A 21,867-nucleotide genomic window follows, 5' to 3' on the forward strand; every position below is an offset into this window, starting at 1 on the left:
TAATAGGAACCGAAAAAGAAAATTCGAAAAAGGTTCAAAAATGAATGCGGGGGAATCCCCTCTACCGAGGCTGCAAATGCCTCATAGGAAGACATGCATGTCGCATCGTAAAAGGTGGCATGCGTGGTATTGATCCTTTCTCATAACATTTGACGGGAAACCATGGAATCGCTCTCGCAACTGTCTATTCCTAGAATGCAAAAAGGAGAGAGAAAAAGAAAAAAAAAAAAAAAAAAAAAAAAAAAAAAAAAAAGGGACAGAGAGGGAAAAGATATACTCCCCCGAAGCATATGCATGGAAATGGTGTGGAGAGCAAATCAAATTCCCGAAGTGTCCCGAGTTCCGCCGAGATTTTCGGGAAGTCTGGTGGTCGGTGAAACGGAACGAGTATAAGCATCCATCACTCGTCGTGGACTTTCGGTTTCAAAGCCATGTACGTAATATGGTCTGGGCATTGCGACCTGGGCGGGTTTCTTTGCCTTGTCTTTCCTTTTTGTCTTTGGTCTCGTTATGCTTCAAGACTTTGGAATTACTTGAGGATCAATCGGGACTGTTTTTCAGATTTCACGTGGAGTTGTCATAGATATATGGATTCGTATGAAGACACTGAAACACAAGTGCACAACGCCGTTTCTCATAATACAGCCCCAGCCAATACATTAGATTAATACATCTCGTGATTGATAATGATGATAACCATAAGGAAATGCTCAAAAAAGGAACGTCTAAAAAGGAGAGTATGCGCAATTCGCTATGCTGATGCCGTGAACGCCTTCGCTATGTCGCTAGCTTCATAAGGAATGAATGGATCGTGTCGTGTAAATCATATAGTACTTTCATCATCATCATAGAGACTAAGCTGGATAGTCCTCTAGGAACCACCTGATTCATTTCCTTCGGCAGTGTCACCGTCCAACGCATGGTGTGCCTGGCCTGGAGGTTGCTCAACCGGAGTGTACCGATACATTTGGGGCTGTTGGAATTGACTCCAACAACTGGAAGTATTGTCAGCGAACTAAATTCATGTAATCTTACGAGGAGTGACTAACCTTGGGGCTTGAAGAACGTATCGGGCCATTGCCTCCCTGAACCGACTCTTGTATTCCTTGGGACTGGTCACAGTAGGCCGATTCTTACCTCCGCCAGCGAATCCACGGTCCTTGATCCATGATTCTAATTTCTTGTCCCACGTATAGGTACGGATGCAGTCAATAACGCCTACTACCAACTCCGACCGGCTCTCGTCGATGGCAATCATGAGTGAATAATCCATGACATTTTGACGGCCCAGGAAGAGAGTGTCGTTCCAAACGCTTTGGCTAAGAAGTTTTTTGGAGTGTTCTCGGGTAAAGAGCGGTGTCTCGTAGATGAAATCCACCATGTTCTCATCAAGCAGGACCTCGTTGCGTTCTCCGGTGCTCTGTACCTTACGATTCCTCATTGAGCCCTTGAGGTCGAAGATCCGCGTCGGAACGCGGTCGTAGAACAGGTTCTCCATTAACAAGAGAAACCAGTTAAACTCGGTCCCTGTGGCAGGATTCTTGATAATTACTTGGTAGAATCCGAACATCTTTGCGATTGCGGACGGTAACTCGTGGAAAAGTGCTTCAGACATGATCTGGAAATATGCTGGAGCAAACTTGAGGAAAGCCTGGGTCTCAATAGTCGACAGCGATTTCAGAATGAAACGATCGTCCAGCGTCTTCAAGAAAATGGATTTTGTTTTCCCTCCCTTTGAGTCCCATTTCGCACATCGGGATAGTGATTCAACAATACGCTCGGCAACTCCGCACTTCTTCCTCAAAGCATCGAACTGCTCGGCATAGAACACCTTGCAAAGCATTTTTGCCTGACCTTCCTGGAATTGATACTTGAGGTGCGTCCCCGTACATCTCAAAAGAGCATGCTCAACCCGTGCCTCATTCATAGCTTCTGGCCCTTCCCCAAGATCCGTGTCTTTCTCATCGAGCTCCTCGTAGCGTCTCTGGATGCTTGCCAGCTTCTCTTTATAATCGTGAGAGTCTAAAGCGAACGCAATGAGCGAACTCGGCTCATCCTCGCGTACGATAATATCGCAATCTGCAAAGACATGGTCGGACATAGTCAGTGGATATTCGAGGGGAGTCCATCCACTGGCAGAACGCTCCGACCAGAAGTTCGTTAGGAGTTTCAGAAGCGTGCTCCTTTCGTGTTTTGGGAACTCTTTCAGGTCGAGTTGTTCATCTTCCGGTGACATCTTGGGTAGTTCTTCATTTGAGTCTGTAACTTGTAGCCCATTCACTGAAGAGCGATCTTCATCGCTATGTACCTCTGCTTCGCCCTCTGAGAGGATTGGATCCGTATTCTGAATGAGGCTGTCAGTTTCCACTTGCGTGGTTGATGGCTCTTGCGAAATAAGATCTTTTCTTTGTTCTTCTTGCGACGATTGTGCTGGGAGTGCTTCGCCGTCTTTGCTTGAGTCGTCTATGGAAGTCCGTGACGTGGACGAGAGGAGGTCCTCCCCTTCACCCGAAGGCTCTCGTTCCTCAACGGCCTCTCTAACATTTTTGTACACTTCCACAATCGGCTTTGAACTTGCGAGCGGGAATGCTCGAGATTGTGAACGCTTGGCGGCTCTCTGGGCTCTTTCACGTTGCCGCTCCTTTTCGAATTCTCGGCTCAATTGCTCGAAGTGCTTGGCCAGAGAAGAAACACGCGTGTGACCCTTTCTTGTCGGTATCGAGCGAGGTATTAAAGATGGACCGGGAGTGAGTCTTCCATTTCGAAAGGCATTTAAACCGAACCGGTCTGATAGCTTTTTTTCTGGGCCCTTGAACCTCACTTCATAAGGAGGGGGGCTAGGCGCACCGTCGCGACCACCAATCCTCCCAGGGGTGATTCTGAACCCTTTCAGGGGATTACTGTCATACCCTGTTTCCTTCTGGAGCTGCGCTGGCTGTGATTGAGCACGGAACAGTGGTGGAGAAGTTGCCTTTGCATTGCGCCTAATAACACCCTCAGCTGGCCGTGGAATTGCTGAGCGGTGTTGATTTGGAGGAGAATTGGGAGAGTGCATCGGCTTTTCAGCATCACAGTTCCGCTGGCTTAGTGCCTCTGGGTCTCCTTGCTCGGGAATGGTGGCCCCCAGGGCGCCTTTACTCGAATCGGCTTCCAATGGTGCTGCTTCGGGTTTATCCACCGTGCTCTGAGCATTCACATCCACGTGTGTATGTCCAAATTGATTTGAAGGCAACGCCAAGTCCAGGTGCTGCACTTCTTTTTTCGCTATGGCTTCGTCTGCAGGAGAAGACGACAGCCTTTCCTCCGGTGCAGGTGAGGGGCTGGGTGTATCAGTTTCTTCAACCTTCGCGGGGCTATTGTCTTGGCTCTCGGCTTTTTGTTCTTTGCCTGAGTGTTCTTCAACGACAGATACTAGGACATCTTGCGTCTTCTCCGGAGACAAAGTCATGCGACGCATCGGACGTGGCTTTTCCGGCTCCTCGGTATTCTCACTCTCAGGTTCCGTAGGCGTGGTCAGGGCTTCTTCAGTTGAGGTAAGAGAAGTAACAGATGCATCCTTGTCCAGAAATATTTTCTTCAACTGCAATGTTGCCAGTCTTCTAATATCCTTCTCGGAAGGAAAGAAGTTCTTTTCGAATTCCGCAAATGCAGTATCCCACTCGACGACTTTCTCCTGAGCAAAACGTGCCACTTCGTTCAGAGGAGTAATCTCCCAATAACGGGAGTTGATATACTTGTCTTGTAATTGTTTGATTAAAGCTGAATGATCGTCGTTAGCCTTTTTGGTTAGGGCTTCAACTTCTCTCTTGCAATCTTCTGCTAGCTTGGGAATGACACTATCAACATTAATGCCTTTCAAGCGCGCTTTGACAGAGAGCATGAACTTGTTCAGACGCTGTTCAATCTTGAGGTAAATGTCATTCCTGAGCTTTAAATCGTTGTCAACTTTCCACGTAACCCGTGTCCTTGGAACAATGATCTCGAGTAGATTGATGGGGTCGTAGTGGATGCGTAAGGCAACATCTTTGAAGCCGAAGTAGCGGAGGTGGTCACGCTGCAAATCGTGCGGACAGACGCCAGCCCGAGCATGAAGATTCTTGCTCCAAAAGGACAGTTCTATATATTTCCCAAACGAATACTTCCACGTGCTTTCAGACATAGGGAAGACCTGGGTTTCGTTCCCGCATATTTTGCAGGCACTCCACATCAGAATTGTGTCCTGAAGCCCGCGGAGTTTCGAAGGATACGGTTGAATGAAAACACTTATTTGGGCTTCTCCATGTACGTACTGACGGTGATGTTCAAACATCCGCTTTTCACAACCATTTACATTGCAAATAGCATTGGCATTGAGGCATAGATCCTCAACATATTGGCCAAGCGCACAATCGGGTTCAAACATCGCGTCATCACCGTGCTCATTATAGTACTCCAAGGCAAGAAGGTCCGGGCCTGAGCAAGGAATTGACGACGTAGTGCAGACAAGACTGAAGAGAACGACAATATTCTGATGTGCATATGGGTCAAAAACGCCCGCTGCTCCAGCAATATAGGCTTCCCATTGACGTTTCTGAGTTTGATAGTTATGCAGGGCTCTGTCATACTCGGCGTCATGAGCCGCATGCAAAACCTCTTTTACTTTCGGGGAAGCATCTTGAGGTGATTCATGGACCATCTCAGGAGTTACAAGAACAAACTTTTGTGACCTAGTTTTCTCATCTAATGATGGGTCAAAGTTAAGGTTCTGGTCTCGCAGGCGTTTCAAGTAGGCTAGCCTCCGTTCCATTTCTCTTGCGCGTTTAAGCAGGTAAGGAGGCTCAAATTTGACAAACGGAGAGGCAGAGAGAATCTTTACCTCACTATCATGCACGAAGTCCTGGTAGTACGTCGGCATGGGAACGTCATCAGGCACTTCTGTGACCTCACTGGCAACAGTGGACTTTTCTGTGATAGATCCATCATTCTTCTCATTCGAATCCTGCTGCTGGCTTGATGGAGGGGAACCTGATTTCTCCCCACAGTTATTCGCTGTAGCTAAGACACTTGAGCGTGCTGCATCAATCGCCACCCTATCGGCTTCGGTTTCGGATGACGCCGGCATCTGAGCAAACTCATCTCTCATTAGGCAAGTCTCCAACCTAAGGTTGTACACAACATAGGTCATGAACTCGGTAATCCGTTTCACCTTCGAGAGAACTTCACTATCACCACCACGAAGAACAATTGTACATCCGAGCTCTTTGCGACAGCCGGACAAATACATGTATGTTTTCTTGCGTCCGTTGTAGACATATGTCTTGACATCGAAACTGCCGCACTCGCTAGTCACAGGAGTGGTAACAAGTTTATCCATGGAAGTGATTATCCTAGTTTGGGTGCATCGTGATACAGCTTCAAGAACAGAAGACTTGACATTGTATGCCGTTGCGATTTTGGCTTTGTCCAGCAACTCTAGAGCTAGCCCAGAGACATTCTTCTCAACCAGGAGCAGGTTAGGTCGTAAAGCAGCTATCCTGCTTACTAAATTCTCGAGGAACTCACGCTCCTGGCGAATGACAGGCTCCAAGCTCATAAAATGCTGCTGATGACGGGCATATTCGAGTGGAAAAGCAATTATCAGTATCTTCGGCTGCGGGATGCACCTCGACATGCTCTTGAGGGCAAGGTTTTTGGTGAAAACTAAGCCGGATACATAGGAAGTATCCCCAGGTCGACCGCCCAAGATCTTTTTGAGTTTTACGTAGTGACGAATATCCATATCGTCGCCACCCTGAACGTCTGGATCAACCTCATCTGCCGCTTTCAGGAGTATGGGAAGCAGAGCAGTCTCCCAGCTCTGGGCATGAGGTATCGAAGCGTCTTTCAGAAGTTGCCGGAGGAGCTTGCGAACATGTTGTAGGCTAGCCTTATTCAATTCTACAGGCGGGGCACCAGCTCCTCTCATAGACGAGCTTCTTGTCATTTTAAACCCGCTAGTATTCACCCCAGTAGGGAATACGTGGGCAGTAGTTGAAGAGTCTTGTGGGTTGAAAACACTGTCTTTGGACGCCCTAGGCGAGGGGCGTTGGTGAACACTGCTCGCAACGCTAAGATTACGCCGGCGAGGACGAGGGAGGTTTATTGCTCTCGAGCTGCTGATGCTACCCTCATCTGGTTCGCGACCGACATGGCTGTAGTTTGCAATGCTCCTATCCCCAAATGCAGACCTGCCTTTTTTCATGGCAGCGAGAAACCCTCCAAACGTTGTTCTTTCATTGTCACCACCGCTTTTAGACAATGACCCTTCTGATACGGCTGATAGCAGGCTTGGCTGCTCGTCGCCACTCGAAGCATCATCAGAGAGGTACTGTGCCAGATCTGGGTCGATGATGTTGTCCTTGTGGAATGCAGGTAGTCGTGATTCAAGGGCAGTGTCCTCTATATGCCGCCTCTGAAAGGGGGCTCGATCATCATGATAAGGCTTGAAGTTTCGAATAAACTGCTGACGAGAGTGGTGGCGCTTATGACCCATTGAATGAGTCCTCCCACTGAGCGATGACTTGAGCGATCTTGAGGATGTTGGCCTTGCTAATGGCCGATCTGGGCTGATCTCTAGGATAGCCGACCGGCGATTATGGCCTTCACCTGCCCGTCTTGTTGCCGGGATGGCCATTGTTGGTGTTTTCATAACATGATCTATCGATTGCGAGATTATAGAGGACGTGTCATCGTCGTCGGCAGTGGGACGCGGGTAACTTCCCAAACCCAGATCGGAGACTCGAGGATTGACCACAACTGGGTTCTGTTCGCTATCTGAGAACTCCGAAGAATCATCATCATGTCCATTAATCATAGCTTCACACGGCTTGCAGACACGTATAGTGCCCGGTTGGCCGAATCTGTCTCCAGGGATTAGAAGTGTGCATTTTGAGTCGAATATTTGGCCGCAGGTCCGACAGTGGTGCTTGCGTCGAAAAGTAGAGAAAGGCTCGCCGCAATGGAAGCAGTCCTTTGCGTTCTCATCTCTCATCCAAAAATCTTTACTGAGTAGTTTACTCCGAAGTTGAGACATAACACCATCACCAGTCCCATGAGAACGCCAGCTACGGCCATCCTGACTGGGGCCGTAGTCCACCGTTGTGCCCAGCGGAGTAACAGCAGCACAGCCCATCGATATCTCGCTTGGGGAGGCTTGAGAAACCACATATCCCGGTAAGCGGCTCGAGCTTGGAAGAACGAGTCTTTCCTTGGGTTTATTCTTGACAAGTGCCTTTGAGGATTCTCCCTCCCTCTCTACCACTGGTATATGTGTCGCAGCAGTAGATGGAGGTTGAATATCGGGAAACGAGTTGTCAGTATTACCGGGGAATTGAGAGACATTACTCGCTGCAGAAACTGGAGCAGCAACAGATTTATCTGGATTGAACGAAGCCCCCGAATTCGACCTGATTCTCTCCTTCCCATCGTGTACTCCTTCGACTGAATGCCTCGCTTTTCGCACCGGACCAGACATTGATGTATCTAACTCATGAGTGACTTGGCTATCTGATCTCTTAAAACTATCCGGGACCTGACTGTTCGTTGTAGATGACCTGCTAACATCTGAAGTGCCCGAGCCTTCAAACGAGAAATGCTGGGCCTTCGCCTGCAAGACCGGGGAATGTGATATTCGTTGGCTCCACCCTGAAGAGCTTATAGACGCAGTGAGAGGGCCATCTTCTTTGTCTGTGCTAACTGAATCGATCGATTGAAAGCTGTGAGATGAGAGATTCACGGAGTTATTGCTCGAATTATGAGGTTCCTTGATAGCGTTGACATGAAGCTCAGTAACTGTCGGGTCTACAGCTACTGAATTAGTCGTGCTTTTGGGCAACGGCACAACAGGAGATTTCATTGCAGGCGAGGGTGAGACTGAGGCCTTTGAGGATATACTCGCAGTTTTCGACGAAAGCCTGGAACCCTTCCCAGCCAGTAGTGGAGGTAAGCCATCTTGCGTAGATTGGTGAGTTACAGACGTTGGTGAGTGTAATCTTGAGCCCTGAGATGAACCCGGTAGGTACTGCTGAGAATCCGGTATGGAAGCTGTCGAGCCATGAGCAGATTTCGAGACGGAGCGCTCCGACGGAGGACTTCTTATTCCATGGTCCTCAGTGGAGGATCTGTCTAGCGATCTTCCCACGCCGCTTACAATGTCCCTGACCCCGCCCACAGAAGTTCGAAACCGACTATATAACCCACTCAAGCCTCCTTGTAGCTCGCCTGAGAAGCTTTTTTCTTCAGTCGCAGAAGTGGGAGCGGGTGGATTGGTAAAGTCGTTAAATGTGGTAAGAGAATCGGACTGATAAGCTGCCGTATGAATCTGGTCTAGTGCAGCGTTTAGGCCCTTCCGTTCGGCGTGTGTTGATAAAGATGCCCGAGAGCCCCGTCGTCCTAGCGGAAGAAAGATCGATGATGCGGATGGACTTGACGTCCCTTGAGACTTCTGTGAAGCCATCAAGGCTTTGCCGTATCTAGACGGATGAGAAATGCAGAGCTTCGAAGGCTAGACGTCGTAGGCAAATCACTTTTGGCTCAGTAAAGCTTAAATAATCGCAAACGTCCGTCGCATCTACCTCGATCGGTCGTGAAGGGAACTGATTGGAGACTGTGTTGAGCGTATCCATGCATAGGAAGATTGGCTCCGCATGGTTTAGGAATATACCACAGATTTCAATCAGTTATAGTTTAAATAGAGATATGAAGATTTGCACAGATGCGTTTGAGGGGTGAGATACAGATTGACCGATACTTTTCTTTTCCATGCACGATGCCCGCCAAAATGCCCGTGACATGCTGCCCAATGACGTGGTGGTGGTGGCGTAGCAGGTAACTGTGGCTGGTGTGATCCCTGGGCGGTGAGGCGCGTCTAAAACCGCGTCGAGTCCGAAAGGAGGAAAGAACAAAGACACTACTAGTATCCATGAGGTAACATCGCCTTATATATCGATTCACCCTTATGCTTTAAGAATGAATAGCACTTGGGATGGATGATGCAGTTCTCTGAACTATGATGTATATTATGGCCACTCTCTATCTAATCAACCTGTCTAAAAGAAAAGTCCCTCCCGCATTTTGACTGACAGTCATGCGTTCTACCGGACTATTGTATACCAGACCATGACACTTTTCTATTCTGACGCAATTTCTGCTTCTACACAATGACTTCAATGAATGCGTGGGTTACGCCACTGGTTGAAGACCTTCTTTCCCGTTACATCAAGGGGCAGATGGACAGCTCGGAATTCGTGGACGATGGCAGTAATCTTCGTTTTGCCCATCACTCTCCACAGTGCACAATAGTTCTCAATGTAAGCTTCCAGTCATTGAAGGTATATTATATTCTAACCACCTCACTATTGTTTTTAGTGGGAAGAAAGCGAGGGCAGGAGTGTGGCAACATTAACGGACTTCAAAACTCAGATCGAAGCAGTGCTAGCAAACGAGTCTTTGGAGGCACTCAGAAGGGAGGCGGGCCAGCGTCCATTAAACAGAGACATAACTCTAAATCATTTCGCCCAGCTACTTGACTATGAGATAGTGCTCGAATATGCCATGTCTGCTCCGAAAATTCATTTATACGTTAGGAATCTTCGTATTGCGTGGCACAAGGGCAAGTACAAAGGCGCGCCACAAGGCAAATCAATTAAGAAGAGTGCAAGGATACGAGGCTTTATGAAGAAAGTTTTCGAAACCATCAAGCCTCGGGAGAGCCACCGGGCTGCGACTTCGCCAAAGGCGTATTCCTTGGATGACTCTCCAAAATCTCAAACTCACGACGTCTCTGGAAACCATGTCTCACAGCAGTTTCTACAGTCCCAGGCTCAGACATCCTTCGTTGATTCGGGAGTACCGTCCATAATGCCCGTAATTCAAACTAGGCGCAGCCCAGCAGTTTCGAATGCGCTACTTGGATACTTGGAATCTCATACCAAGCCGGCCGACAGTGGGTTGCCAGATAATAGAGAGCATGAAACTGTTGCCATTTCAGTCAACGACGAATATCCTGACAGGACCGAGGTACGAGAAAATATCCCAGAAGCTGCTAAAAGCTGCAGTGATATTCCTCGTGTTGAAGGAGCTCAAGAATCTGTGTCAGACTCTCATTCTGAACTGATACGTCTTACGCCGCATAATAGTCACACAGCTTCCCAGGCACGATACGATGCAGGCCATGAGTTGCCAACCACGGAAACCGATGGGGGAAAGACAGGCAAGATAGATGTACAACATGGACAGGATCATGAAAACATCACATCATCACGGTCATCACCAAAGCAAAAGCTACCTGAAACGAAGCATCCATCTGAGAATTCAAGCTCTAGTCACACCGACCCCTGGTATGGTATGACTGGTATCAGGCCTAGGGACATTAGGATACCCAGAAATCAAGTCATATTACTTGAACAGCACACTCGTCAATGGGTACCACCTGATCACGGGGACTCCATCAAGGGTCATGTACCACCTGAACTTTTAGCCCAGTGGAATCAAATTGCGCTGCAGAGGAGTCGTTTAAGTGGACGGGAAGGGCTAGGGGGCTTCGAGACCGAGCGGGCTGAGTCTCGTGAACTTTCGCCAGATATCAACTGCTCTACAGCTCAAACGAATGCAGAATCTGATGATGAACCCGTAACCTCGGAATGGTCTGAGAGCTCTCCTGAACGTGTTTCCCGTCCTCGACAACTACCGGCAGACAGTAGCCCTGTGACGGGGGCCATAAAGAAGCGCAACGGCGTACGTATTACAAGACCGAGCAGCACACGAGAAGAGAAACAACCAAAGGAAGCCGGTTCGACGCCAGTGCGCGAAAATCAGCGAGACAGGCGAGCGACTTCCGCAATCCAAGAGGACAATGATCTACCTATGAAGAATTCGCCGTTTGAAAACAGTGCGAACGAGGAACATATCTCTAGATCTGTGCATAACAATACCAGGGCTGCTGGACTCAAAATCCAAGAGGAATCTGACGCAGAAAGCGAAGATTCAATCATGGATACGTCCGTTCCCTGTCCACTTGGTGGGTCACAACAATCGAACTTTACCAACCAGTCGGAGCAAGGAATCGTCAGTTCCGGATCTTCGCTTCCCGCACGAGGACATGTGCAAGTTTTGGAAACACCTTTAGCTTATCTCAGACACCTACGTTCTGCGAGGCTGGACAAGGATAAAGCCGGTCTGGAATCGCACGACATAGAACGGTCATCATCCCAGGTGGCCAAATCGTCGTCTCAATCACGCATCTTCAACACATACGCAACTAACGACAATGATATAGAAGGCACCCAGACTACAAACGCCTCAAGGATCGATGAAGCTGGAGAAACTAATGATATTGGCATTCTCGGGACACAGATGAGTACCGGTGACTGGTCGATGCCAGATGCAACTCCTAACTCCCACACTGCCCTTGTCTTCGACTCTTCCGCACCTAAAGAGCATGACTCAAATGCTCCTATACCTAGGTCTACACTCGAATCTCTGGATTCCTCTAAGCCATTTTCATCTCATGACGAAGTGATCTCGTCAATGGAGTTTGAGGAGAAAGGGCCTGAGTTAGTACCAAGTCAGGATCTAGCACGTGACACGCATGGGCATAGTGAAATATCATCTTTGAAGCGCCCTGCATCCAACATTGAGGTTGAAAAGGAACAGGCACCTTCTTCAAAAAGACATAAATTCACGCAGGACGAGGATATAGATGCAGGCATTGTAGGGGAAACCAGATCAGCTTCTGGTCTCGTTTCTCGTCGCCAGGATTATATTCGTCACTCTGCAGAACACTTGGAGGCGCAAAGGATACATGAGAAGTTTCGAAATGATTATCCAAGCTATGTCGGAGACTTCCCACATTTCAGAAAGCTGTGTGCAATATTGCAAGCCGTGCGAGACAAAGGAAGCTTACAGCGGTCTTTCTTGTGGGACGATTTCGTTATCAAGCACTTGGAGGAATATCCGCATTACCTGGAGCAATGTCTTTCTTTGGAAACGAAATCGCTAGGGTATGAAGATTATTTCACATCACACTTTTCTAAACCGACTCATAAGAAACGAAGTCTTACCGCAGAAGGGATCAAAGTGGTTGCAGCACAAGATACCCCTCCAGACCTATCTGACGCGGCGGTGGATCTATTACTCCTTCGAAATGGGGCAGATACTTCGTTTACTACCAGCCTTGTGGATAAATTTTCGAACTTCCACGCGCACTCCTTTGGACCACCAACCCAGAGTACCCAATCCGACACGGATGTTGATAGAATGTCATTTACGATGCCGTCACCCACTCAACATGCGAAGGATAAAGTGCGTTCCCCTGGCGATAGTCAACATCCAGAGGTCGAAGAACATACTGGGGAGACCGCCGAACAACGTTCAGAAGTCGAGGTGCAGCAACCTGAGGCAGGCGAACAGCACTCAGAAGCCGAAGAACAAGCCTCGGAAGTTGATGAACAGTTGCGCTTCGAGATGAATGCTCAGCTGAGCACATTGAGAAACCTAGATGGTAACGAGTCCGTCGTCGCAGAAAGCGAAATCAATAGCGAGGAAGACGGGTTTATGGATGAAACGCACGAAACAGCCAGTATTGAGCTAGGGGACGAAGAACCCTCCACAGCGCTTGAGGCGCCCCTTTCAGACAATGAATCAGAAGCAGCCAATGAAGCGGAGAGTCCCAACGAGAATTGGTTTCTCTCCCTCCGACATCTCTTCCCAACAAAGCCTAGCTGGTGCGACGACCCCGATACTCCCTTTAAAAAGTGGGCTCAAGCAGACCAGAATGTCTTCTCTCAGCGCAAGTTCCGTCGCCACTGGGCACGCATCCCTACAGATGAAAAGGGAGTGCTTCAGCTGCCGTATTATTCCAAACCTTCAGAATGATGTTTGTTTTGAGCACCGAGTACTCTCTACCTGTGCTTTCTCTAATTCTTTGAATCATCGTGCCAGACTTTACCCTTATCTTGTTGAAATATGTATTTTGTCAATACCTCTTGCATTTCACTTATGACGGGCTTAATGTTTTAGACAATATCTTTGTTATCAGCGTTTGCTTCTCGATGGCTAATTCGGGGTGATATGAGGGATGCATATTCACTGGGGGGGGGTTGATTTGACTGTATTTATATTTTACGTTCTATGTACCAACACAAACTGATATCGAACACTTACAATGAAAGCTATACCATTGAGCAACTGCTGAATACTATTCCTATGTATGCAATCCAAATTCACTGAGTGCAAAAGCACATTTCAGAAAGCGATATTTCCAAGATCTAGAGACATATTTCAAAATGTTACTTCTCACGGTGAGGAATAATGTCAATGTAAAGTAGAAGGTAAATTGAAGGAGGGTATCTATGTCATTGACATCAATCTATATCCATGGTAAAATTCCAGAGCAAGCGAAGAAAACAGGGGAGAATTATTTATCCACCCAGTCCGAATAATAAAACACAGAAGTACAATACAAATCACAAACGGCCCATGCTGCAACTTGGCATTAAGTTCATAAATGAGGATCCTCGCTGAGATGTTTCAATAAAAGCTCAATTGGATCATCAGTTTGTCATTGGTCGAGTTGTATGACCATGATATTTTTTTTTTAGAAAGAATGTTCTTTGTTGACTTGTTTTGAAAAGGGTTGGCTCATGTATGGTTTCGTTTAGACGTGGCGGAAGGGCTCATAGGCATTTGACCGGTTCTGAGTAGGAGGAGGGGGTGGCGGGTAGGAGGTATTGTAGGGAGAGGCCTGTTGATTGCCCTGAGGGCCGAGAGGCTCATAGGTGTACGGGGTCTTTTCGGCCGTGACACCGCGGGGGGTGTTCTTGTGGTTGTAGGGGGAGCGACCGGAGCAGCAGCAGCTGCTGAGCATCCAGAACAGAGCAGCTCCCAAGGAGAAGGCGACAGCCAACCAGGTGGTGACATAGATGTTCTTTCCCATGCTACCGTGCATACCATAGTCCTTCAGGTTCTCGTTGAAGGCGCCGGTGACGGTGGCGAACATGGCCGTCGCGGTGACGGAGGCAGCGGCAGTGAAGAGGAAAGCAACGCCAGAGACAAGCGTGGTGACACAGCTCCCCCAGCGACTGCAGATAGCGAAGACACCGACGACTAATTCGACAACCGTGGCGACGAAGGCGACGATATAGGCGATGAACATCCACTTGGAGACATTCTTGTAGAGGTTCAAAGACTTGCGCAGGCCACTGGGGAGGCCATTCTCGACGCCGGTCTCCTCCAAGTTCCAGACTTCGATGGGGTTGAACCAGAACTCTCCTTTAGGCTTCGAGCACTCCGAAACTTCGAACTTGTCGTTGGTGATATTTCCATCACAGTAGCCCCACAGACCAATGTTGTAAAAGTCCTTAAGGTCAAACTGCTTCTGAACCTGTTCCAAGGCCGCGGAGATATCTCCATCTGACACGGTCACACCGGCATCGGAGAGCGCTTGGGATACTGTACTTTTGCTCGATGCGGTTGTTGTCATGTTTTGTAGATCGGCCTGAAGATATTGTTAGTCGGGGTTTCCCGATCGCACGAGACGGGAAATAAGCTTACCCGAAAGAAGTAGAGGTCATTTAATGTGCTTGAGCCAGAATTTGTGCAGCCCAGCCCGACGATGATGAGGCATACCAACGAAGCGATGGTGAGTGCATACGGCGTGATAATACACAAAACCCGACCGCCTTTACCCATGATGACGGTGCTGATGTGGAAGTTGTTCTATGTGTGAATCTGAGTGGATGTATGGCGAAGATTCCGGTGGATGTGACGGCAGTAAGGGGGAGAGAGAGATAGATGAAAGAAACCGACCGTGAGTAAAGGACGGGTAGTTAAGAGAGTAAATTGAATGAATCGATAAAATAAGATGGCAGGAAGTTGTCAGACGGGAGAGAATCGCGTTGTTTTTAAGATGGGCTGCCCGATGATCGTCAGTCCCCCAGTATCAACTTTCCTTTGCTGGGGAGGCGCAGGTGAGTTTTTTTTTTAATCTTTTTTAATTGTTGCGGATCGTCAGACCAATCAGGGGATCCGGTGGAGGACTACGCCACGCTTTGTTTCTATAAATGCATGCGAGGTTTCCACCGCAACTCCGGGACGGTTTATTTACCATACGAGTCCAACGGGACCAGTCGTATGGCGCTAAACCGGATCGGGGCCACTCGAGCCTCGTGGCGGGGTCACCGCAGCCCTACCGCCACGTCATAAGTGGCTGGAGTCCTACGCGTCGTCGTCTTAGCATTACGAGATTTCGTAGGAAGTCGTCGTCGATCCCTTGTAAAAGCAGACTATCCCTATCTGGTACCCTATCTACCGATCAGAATAGAGAACCACAATCGGAATTAAAGTTGTCAAATTGAAACTGATCTGAGGCATGGTGGACCACAACACGGCCTTCGTATTAAAATAACCATCCTTCTAGACTACTTAGTGGAAGGCGCAGGCAGGCTTCCCTATTTCAAGCTTGGCAGCTTGACTTGTTCCATACCACAAACAAACTGAGTACTACTACTGGGACGGAGTACTCTGTGCTCCGTACCTTTCTCAAAGATCTGCTTGCTGCCTTAAGGCAGTCCACGGCATACCCGATTAGGGAAAGCAGAAAGATGGATCCCTCCCCGTTCCACTGGATCCAACAAAATTCTCCCACTGGATCAATCAGGCACCTCATTTCAGCCCTCAAAGTGAAATTTTGGCGGGGGAATTAATTCCATACATCAATGGAACTGTTCTGAACGATTCATTCACGTCATTTTTGACCAGTACCATCATGGTGATCGCGCAGTCAAAGGCCGGTCAGCAGCATCTGTAGGCAAGCAATAGATGCATGCAAGGACCAGGCACTTGCGAATTCAAGCTAACGGTTAACCTTTAGGCATCTCTTTAATTGAACGACACTGCCGACATAGTGGAGTGATTCCTGTGTCTCTTGACAAAAAAAAAATCCCATTATTAATCCACGCTTGGCCACCAGATGACTGTACAGGGTTAGACTCGTACCCATCCACGGACCGGGGCTGTGCTTCTTGGTCTATGCCCTACGAATCGGTAGGTCATTCCATTCATGTCAGAAGTATTCCCGAGTTTATCGCTTGAACCGTCAACAACTTGATTTACGTGTACAGACGTACTTTGCCGTTTTCTTTTGCCGACCGTGAAATTTAGAATATTTTGAAATAGAACTATCCGCAATGTGCTCAGCACCGGAATGGCAAGAATGACAACCTGAGATCATCTCACACTCTGTCCTTCGCAGTGTTCCTATCCCAGGTATGCTTGCAGAACGTCCATCATTCCCGTGAACGCAACTCCACTTGGAGGCTCCAGATTGTACATATAATCCCCCCACCATGGACCAGCAGCCCACCAAAGCGCACCCTTCCACACGTCGGTGTTCTCCGCCAGATAATCCAGCATTCCCTTCACGGCGGTTTTGCACTGGTCGTTGTTTCCACCGGCGAACTCGCCGATGATACCGACCTTGTTGTTGTCCTTGAGCCACTGAGTAGCGCTGGTGACGCGCTCCTGGCCAATCGTACCAGACACGCAGGCCTCGGAGGTACCTGACCCATCCGAGTCCAAATACTGGTGCATCTGGTAGACGATCTTGTCTTGGGGATCCTCCAAGTTCTTCATATTGTCGTTCACATCGGTCCAGGTCCAGGCCCCGGTCCACGAGTTACCTTCAACGAAGATATATTGCTCCGTGGCGCCAGCCTCTCGGATCCCGTCGATGGCGGCTTGGTTGAGGTTCAAAACCAGCTCTTGGTCCATGTCATGGTATTCATTGTCTGCAAGTTGGTGTTAGAATCAATATTATCCAGCTCAATGCGATCTTGGGAATGAAATCGATTGGGCCGACTTACTGGTATCGAAGATAACCAAAGAGTTGCTCTTGAACTGTCCTGCCAGGTTCTTCCAGAATGTTTGGAAGTCGGATGCAGTGGAAATGATCTCGCCATTGCTGTCACGATCAAGTTAGACGTCATTCTCATGTTTAACCCTCCCCGATACACTAGTTTGTGGCCTTCGAGATACTCACAATCTGCCATAGTTATGGGGATCCAGGATAGCATGCACACCCGCATCAGTGACGGCATTGACCACCTGTAAGTCTCGTCAACACCTTAGATCTTTCTCTGGGCGGATCAGCCACTTACTGTTGTCAAGTTCGTCAGGTAGGCCTCATCGTATGCCCCCGTCATCGAGTCCGGAACCAACCTCTCCATCTTGAATTGAATACGGAATATATTCATCCCCTTATCAATCAGGGTGGTAATGGCCGAGACATCCGGGAAGATATAATCTGTACCCTGTAGCAATTACACTCAGTTGATGAACAGCCATCTCATTGCGCATGGTGATCATTTGCTCGAGGCCACATACCCATACGCCAGGGAGGTTGTTCTCGCCGAATTCAGCTCCTGACTCATTGGCGCCAAACCCTGCATTGCTTGTTAGCACAGTTATTTCACAATAAAAATCTGAGGAACGAAGAGAAAACGGGTCTAACGAACATTGGAAAACTGAATCCCTCTTCTTCTGCTCCTTAGCCAGAGGAGCAGCAACCGTAGAGCCAGCTACGGCAGCAAAGAAGAGGTTTTGGAATTTCATCGTAACGAGAGCTCGGAATGCAACAAATGAGGACAAAGGAGAGGAATATAGAAGGATCGACAACAGATCAACTGCTTGTGCAACACTCCCTCATGGCTGGGGGAACTGACAAGATTATATATACACAAGTCCGACAAGTCCTCTCAATCGGCTCCGGGAGAAGTAAATAATTCAGAACATCTTTGCGCCGGGTCTTCTTCCTTTTACCATGGATAGCATGAACTGATTCGTGGAATTCATGACTTGAAACATGCCGATCAGATACGAACACGCTGGATGTCGGGGTTTCGGCCCGTGGGGAATGCAAAGCCATTAACATCTCGGTTGTCGAGAAAACAAGACCCACGTTTAATCAATTATCTGAAGAGTAGAGTGGCGAGAGCAGCGACTAGATCAGTCGACGAGTATCAGAATTATCCGGGGACAAAAGTTGGAAATTATTTAGGGTTTCCCTTTTGCCGTCTTGGCCCTTGGATGAAACGCCACGGAGATGAAATCTTCAGGTACGCGTGACAGCGATCGACAGCCTAAGAAGGCTGGGGAGATGCAGTAGTGTTTGCCAGTCCGTGCCTTTCTGGGTATGGTCTCTTCAGGCTTACTTGCATATTTCTAGTTTTTCGTGTCCTTTGTAGCATTTAATGTCATATGCATCGTGACGATGCTTCCGACATGAAACCAAAATATGCAAGGGTCCTATCGTATGATATCCTAAGCCATACACGTGTAAGTACTGTGACTCTAAATTAAACCAGAGTATCAAGGTCTTGTCTCAATGCTCAGTTGACAAGGGATACCACTTTACGTAGAAACACAGCGATAGACACTACGCGAACAGCAATGATGCCCAACAAACACTTTCATTTACACATCCAATCAAAACCAATAAGCTTATGTACAGTGCACATCCCCTAAGCTACCCATGCCCCCAGAGGTTGCAGAACGGCCTTCATATCCTCCGCCTGGAGCTGATGATATTTCGCAGAAGGATGGTAGTCATTCCACCAGATACAGGAGGAACCGTCGTCATTGATGCAAGTAGCATCGGGGAAACCGTAGTCTGCGGGACGATCAAGGACCTTTGTCATGAACGACCAAGAATCGTAGAGTGCGACAGTAACCTTTAGCAACAGGCTCGGTTAGTCTCCAAATGCTCTTAACACACCCGCGACTATACTTACGTCTGTATGGTTGGTTTTGAACCCCTCCACCATCGACTCAAGATTCTTATTATAAACGGCCAAATAAGCGGCATGCTGCTCAACAGTGGCCTCGCCCTGGTTAATGAACATGGGGCTTCGGCTCGTAGGAGGCACATTGAGGAAAAGGAATTTGCGACCTCCAGCGCTGTAGATTCGCTCCACCAGCGAAGCAAGCCGTGCGATCAACGTTGGGGTGAACGTGTCGGCATCGGTGTTATAGAATGCATTGCCGATGCTAAGCTCAACAGTGAGTACGGGATCTATTTCTCAAACGAGTTCACGGGACATTACTCGTTGATTCCAATCCAGAACCCGAACACGGAATTCTCCGCCGACCAGGGCGCAGAAGCCGGCTTGTTGCTGTATGTTTGGTCGAAGATGTCGACCTGGGAGACAAGGTCCACGTCTGTGGATCCCTGAACGAGTGAATTATCAATGCTCGCACCGCCCACGGCTAGATTGTACGAGAGGACGAGGGACGCATTCTCCGCCGTCGTCAGATAGCCAACCCAGTTTTCACCCCCGGTGGTGGTGCCGGTTCCTGGTCTTGACGTCAATATACGGATGCCACCATCGGGGCAACGCTTCAACACTCACCCAAGGTGGGGTTTCCCATGGGATTCGAAGGAGAGGGTTGTTCTCCAGTGGTGCTGAAGCCGGTCTGCGTGTATGAGTTGCCACTTGTGTCAAAGTTAGTGGTCTAGAATAGCCCGTGAGGAGAATTTTCTCCATACAATGTAAAGAAGTAAGTACTTGTAGTGTTTACAGCTCTCGGCCACGGCCGCGCAGCAACCGTGGAGATGGCGCTGGCCATGAGCCAGGAGGCGAGAAACTTCATGGCGGAGATACGGTTTAGTATGGTAAAGAGATACTGTCCCGCAAAGATGCCTAGTTGATTGGAAACAGCTGCTCTTCTTCTTGCAGGGAGCGTAGGGTCTCCGTCCACGCTTTTATAGACATGCATGCTCACGGTCCGGCAAACCTAACTTATACACTCCACCGAGAACGTCACAGGGGGCGCGCTCGATCAATAATAACTAAGGAATGCATGTTTGAAGAGAGGTAGTCATTATCCATTCAGTACTACCAGGTGGAGTCCATCGGCGACCGAGACCAAAGCTCCATTTACCCGGAACGGCTTCGCTGGGAGGTGTGGTCTCGTTAGGTGCCGGAAATAATTTCACCGAGACGCAGCGTGTTGAAGAACAGTGTTTTCTTTACCCCGGGGGGAAATTGGGAGCGAAGATCGCAATGGATGGATGCAGTTGTTAGACGTTGTTTCAACTGCCGGTGGGGTTTCGGACCCTAGGCTGTTTTGGTCACGGCATTTTATATCAACCTTTCATCCACCAAGATAGCGGATTGGCTGCAGAGGTATAGCGGTGGTTCGCGGTCAATTGTTTTGAATATATCCTGTGTGCGGGGAAAAGACTATTACTTTCAAGACTAGCACAATTATAGGTAGTGTTCATCAGTTGGATGTGATTGCATTGAAAGAGCTAACTTGGTACACACATAGCCCCAAAATCAGTACAAGCCATAATCGAGATCCACAAAACAGCAGTCACAAAGCTTGCTCCACGAGAGTTAAAGTAGTAATCACTCGCACCAAAGTGCCGCATATCGCATGTTCTTTGTGGAGGCTTTGTGCAGAACTGCCATCTCCAAGATAACTCCCGGTCCAATTGCCAACGCGATGACTCTGTCTCTTCCGTTTGCGCTATGCTCAGTGCCATGGCCCTGGTGCCTCATAAAATCGAGTATGTTCAACACAGAAGAGGAAATCGTACTGCCCCTAGACCTGTAGACTGCGTGGCTATGGAACAGATTGGACTTCCGGAGATCCAATGCTCCTTGAGCATACTTCAAGGAAGCACGACCGGGGAAATCTGAAGCCCAATTGTAGGAGTTCGGCAACTCACGAGCGGGATCAGTGCGAAGGCTTGGAACGGAGTTGACGAGTGCTGTGAAATTGGAAAATAACTCAGTCGAGACGAGCCTGGGGATAAAAGTCGAAATATTCGGTTTGAATCCTTGGTGATGAGAAGTTCATTAGGCAAACCGCGAGATCATTGGAGACTAGGTATTACAGTGGAGGAACAGATGTACTCACCCAAAGGTCCAACGTTCAGCTCACTGTATCCCTCAGACTCATTGATGATCACGCTTCGGAACCCGAGTAAATTCCAGATGGGGGCTCTTTCGAGTACTTGGGTGCGTATCCAGTTGGTGAGCACTAAGGCAGACGCGCCGTCGCTGAATCGGCCCAGTCCAAATCCCACTTCCTGGTCCACGTTGATACGGTGGAGCTCTGCACGGGCAAAAAGAGTCGGTAAGTCGCACGAGACAACAAGAGCTCGCGCCGGCAGCCCCTGAAGAGCCGCCCCGGCGAGAAGGTCATGGGCAATGCGCAAGGCTGAAACTCCACCGGCGCAGCCGAGGCCATGCAACAGAGTGCGGTGGACTGTGGGACGAAGGCCAAGTGTACTACATATGGTGATGTCAAAACCCGGGTTTGCAGTGTTAGTACAGGTCACAGCTACAATATGAGTGATGTCCTGCATGGAACCGCCCCATTCTGCAATGGCACTCTTTGCAGCACGAGAAACTAGCGAAATGGCGTGTTCCTTGAAGAGAGCATCGGTATCTGTGATGGTGGGTAACGTCTGCTGAAACCAGATTGGATCATCCACAGGAAGGACGCTGCACAAATGCCTGACACCAGATCCTTCGATGAGATTCATGGTCTTTGCTGCTCTGGGTAGCAAGTTAGCCAGCGACCACAGAAAGGAGAGGGTGACCATATATTAGCCTTACGCAGGAGAATGACGACAGTGGCAAGATAAGAGTTCCTGGAGGAAATCTCGCTGAAGGAGCGTGGAGCCATATTGTGTTGCCATTCCCACCACAGAGATGGTAGGGTTTGAGGGTCTATCTTGTCTGAATATCTGGCGGCATGCTTGTTTACATACACGCCAACGTGTGATGAGCGTCATGCGTACCGCATGGTATCTCTCCTTCAGACTGAAGAACTGCATCTTGA

At 48.7% G+C, this 21,867-nt stretch overlaps 6 protein-coding genes across 6 annotated transcripts; 1 reads left to right on the forward strand and 5 right to left on the reverse strand.

The window, feature by feature from the left end:
* Positions 1-285: 285 nt before the first annotated feature.
* On the reverse strand, positions 286-8,954 carry BDV37DRAFT_260355 (1-phosphatidylinositol-3-phosphate 5-kinase FAB1). Its single transcript, XM_032083232.1, has 2 exons — positions 1,050-8,954; positions 286-995 (listed from the first exon to the last, which is right to left on the reverse strand). The coding sequence occupies exons 1-2, from the start codon at positions 8,471-8,473 to the stop codon at positions 872-874; spliced, it is 7,548 nt and encodes a 2,515-aa protein (XP_031936782.1). The 5' UTR covers positions 8,474-8,954; the 3' UTR covers positions 286-871.
* On the forward strand, positions 8,942-13,072 carry BDV37DRAFT_260356 (uncharacterized protein). The gene is made up of 2 exons (XM_032083233.1): positions 8,942-9,326; positions 9,385-13,072. Exons 1-2 carry the CDS (start codon positions 9,177-9,179, stop codon positions 12,889-12,891), a joined length of 3,657 nt encoding a protein of 1,218 aa, XP_031936783.1. The 5' UTR covers positions 8,942-9,176; the 3' UTR covers positions 12,892-13,072.
* A 118-nt stretch (positions 13,073-13,190) lies between these two features.
* Positions 13,191-15,159, reverse strand: BDV37DRAFT_260357 (SUR7/PalI family protein). Its single transcript, XM_032083234.1, has 2 exons — positions 14,569-15,159; positions 13,191-14,512 (listed from the first exon to the last, which is right to left on the reverse strand). The coding sequence occupies exons 1-2, from the start codon at positions 14,704-14,706 to the stop codon at positions 13,673-13,675; spliced, it is 978 nt and encodes a 325-aa protein (XP_031936784.1). The 5' UTR covers positions 14,707-15,159; the 3' UTR covers positions 13,191-13,672.
* An 818-nt stretch (positions 15,160-15,977) lies between these two features.
* Positions 15,978-18,070, reverse strand: BDV37DRAFT_230410 (glycoside hydrolase family 5 protein). Its single transcript, XM_032080338.1, has 6 exons — positions 17,529-18,070; positions 17,398-17,456; positions 17,172-17,324; positions 17,054-17,118; positions 16,878-16,975; positions 15,978-16,802 (listed from the first exon to the last, which is right to left on the reverse strand). Exons 1-6 carry the CDS (start codon positions 17,623-17,625, stop codon positions 16,273-16,275), a joined length of 1,002 nt encoding a protein of 333 aa, XP_031936785.1. The 5' UTR covers positions 17,626-18,070; the 3' UTR covers positions 15,978-16,272.
* Positions 18,071-18,533: 463 nt separating this feature from the next.
* Positions 18,534-19,638, reverse strand: BDV37DRAFT_275268 (putative cellulose-binding GDSL lipase/acylhydrolase; the record flags this gene model as incomplete). Its single annotated transcript, XM_032085372.1, has 5 exons — positions 18,534-18,743; positions 18,804-19,059; positions 19,116-19,365; positions 19,422-19,504; positions 19,559-19,638. 5 exons carry the CDS (start codon positions 19,636-19,638, stop codon positions 18,534-18,536), a joined length of 879 nt encoding a protein of 292 aa, XP_031936786.1.
* Positions 19,639-20,590: 952 nt separating this feature from the next.
* BDV37DRAFT_275269 (thiolase-like protein) lies at positions 20,591-21,862 on the reverse strand (the record flags this gene model as incomplete). The annotated part of the gene is made up of 4 exons (XM_032085373.1): positions 20,591-20,625; positions 20,938-21,033; positions 21,076-21,581; positions 21,642-21,862. 4 exons carry the CDS (start codon positions 21,860-21,862, stop codon positions 20,591-20,593), a joined length of 858 nt encoding a protein of 285 aa, XP_031936787.1.
* Positions 21,863-21,867: the final 5 nt, after the last annotated feature.

This window comes from Aspergillus pseudonomiae, assembly GCF_009193645.1.
Source record: "Aspergillus pseudonomiae strain CBS 119388 unplaced genomic scaffold BDV37scaffold_96, whole genome shotgun sequence".
Taxonomy (NCBI): Eukaryota; Fungi; Ascomycota; class Eurotiomycetes; order Eurotiales; family Aspergillaceae; genus Aspergillus; species Aspergillus pseudonomiae.

What these genes read in the sequence shown, in the direction of transcription:
- BDV37DRAFT_260355 (XM_032083232.1), bottom strand. Translation starts at nt 8,473, where the DNA reads ATGGCTTCACAGAAGTCTCAAGGGACGTCAAGTCCATCCGCATCATCG. An exon ending in TACGTTCTTCAAGCCCCAAG is followed by an intron (nt 996 to 1,049) that starts GTTAGTCACTCC and finishes CAATACTTCCAG; the next exon opens with TTGTTGGAGTCAATTCCAAC.
- BDV37DRAFT_260356 (XM_032083233.1), top strand. Translation starts at nt 9,177, where the DNA reads ATGACTTCAATGAATGCGTGGGTTACGCCACTGGTTGAAGACCTTCTT. An exon ending in AGTGCACAATAGTTCTCAAT is followed by an intron (nt 9,327 to 9,384) that starts GTAAGCTTCCAG and finishes TATTGTTTTTAG; the next exon opens with TGGGAAGAAAGCGAGGGCAG.
- BDV37DRAFT_260357 (XM_032083234.1), bottom strand. Translation starts at nt 14,706, where the DNA reads ATGGGTAAAGGCGGTCGGGTTTTGTGTATTATCACGCCGTATGCACTC. An exon ending in ATGACCTCTACTTCTTTCGG is followed by an intron (nt 14,513 to 14,568) that starts GTAAGCTTATTT and finishes CAATATCTTCAG; the next exon opens with GCCGATCTACAAAACATGAC.
- BDV37DRAFT_230410 (XM_032080338.1), bottom strand. Translation starts at nt 17,625, where the DNA reads ATGAAATTCCAAAACCTCTTCTTTGCTGCCGTAGCTGGCTCTACGGTT. An exon ending in GAGGGATTCAGTTTTCCAAT is followed by an intron (nt 17,457 to 17,528) that starts GTTCGTTAGACC and finishes CAAGCAATGCAG; the next exon opens with GGTTTGGCGCCAATGAGTCA. An exon ending in CCCCATAACTATGGCAGATT is followed by an intron (nt 16,976 to 17,053) that starts GTGAGTATCTCG and finishes TGATCGTGACAG; the next exon opens with CAATGGCGAGATCATTTCCA.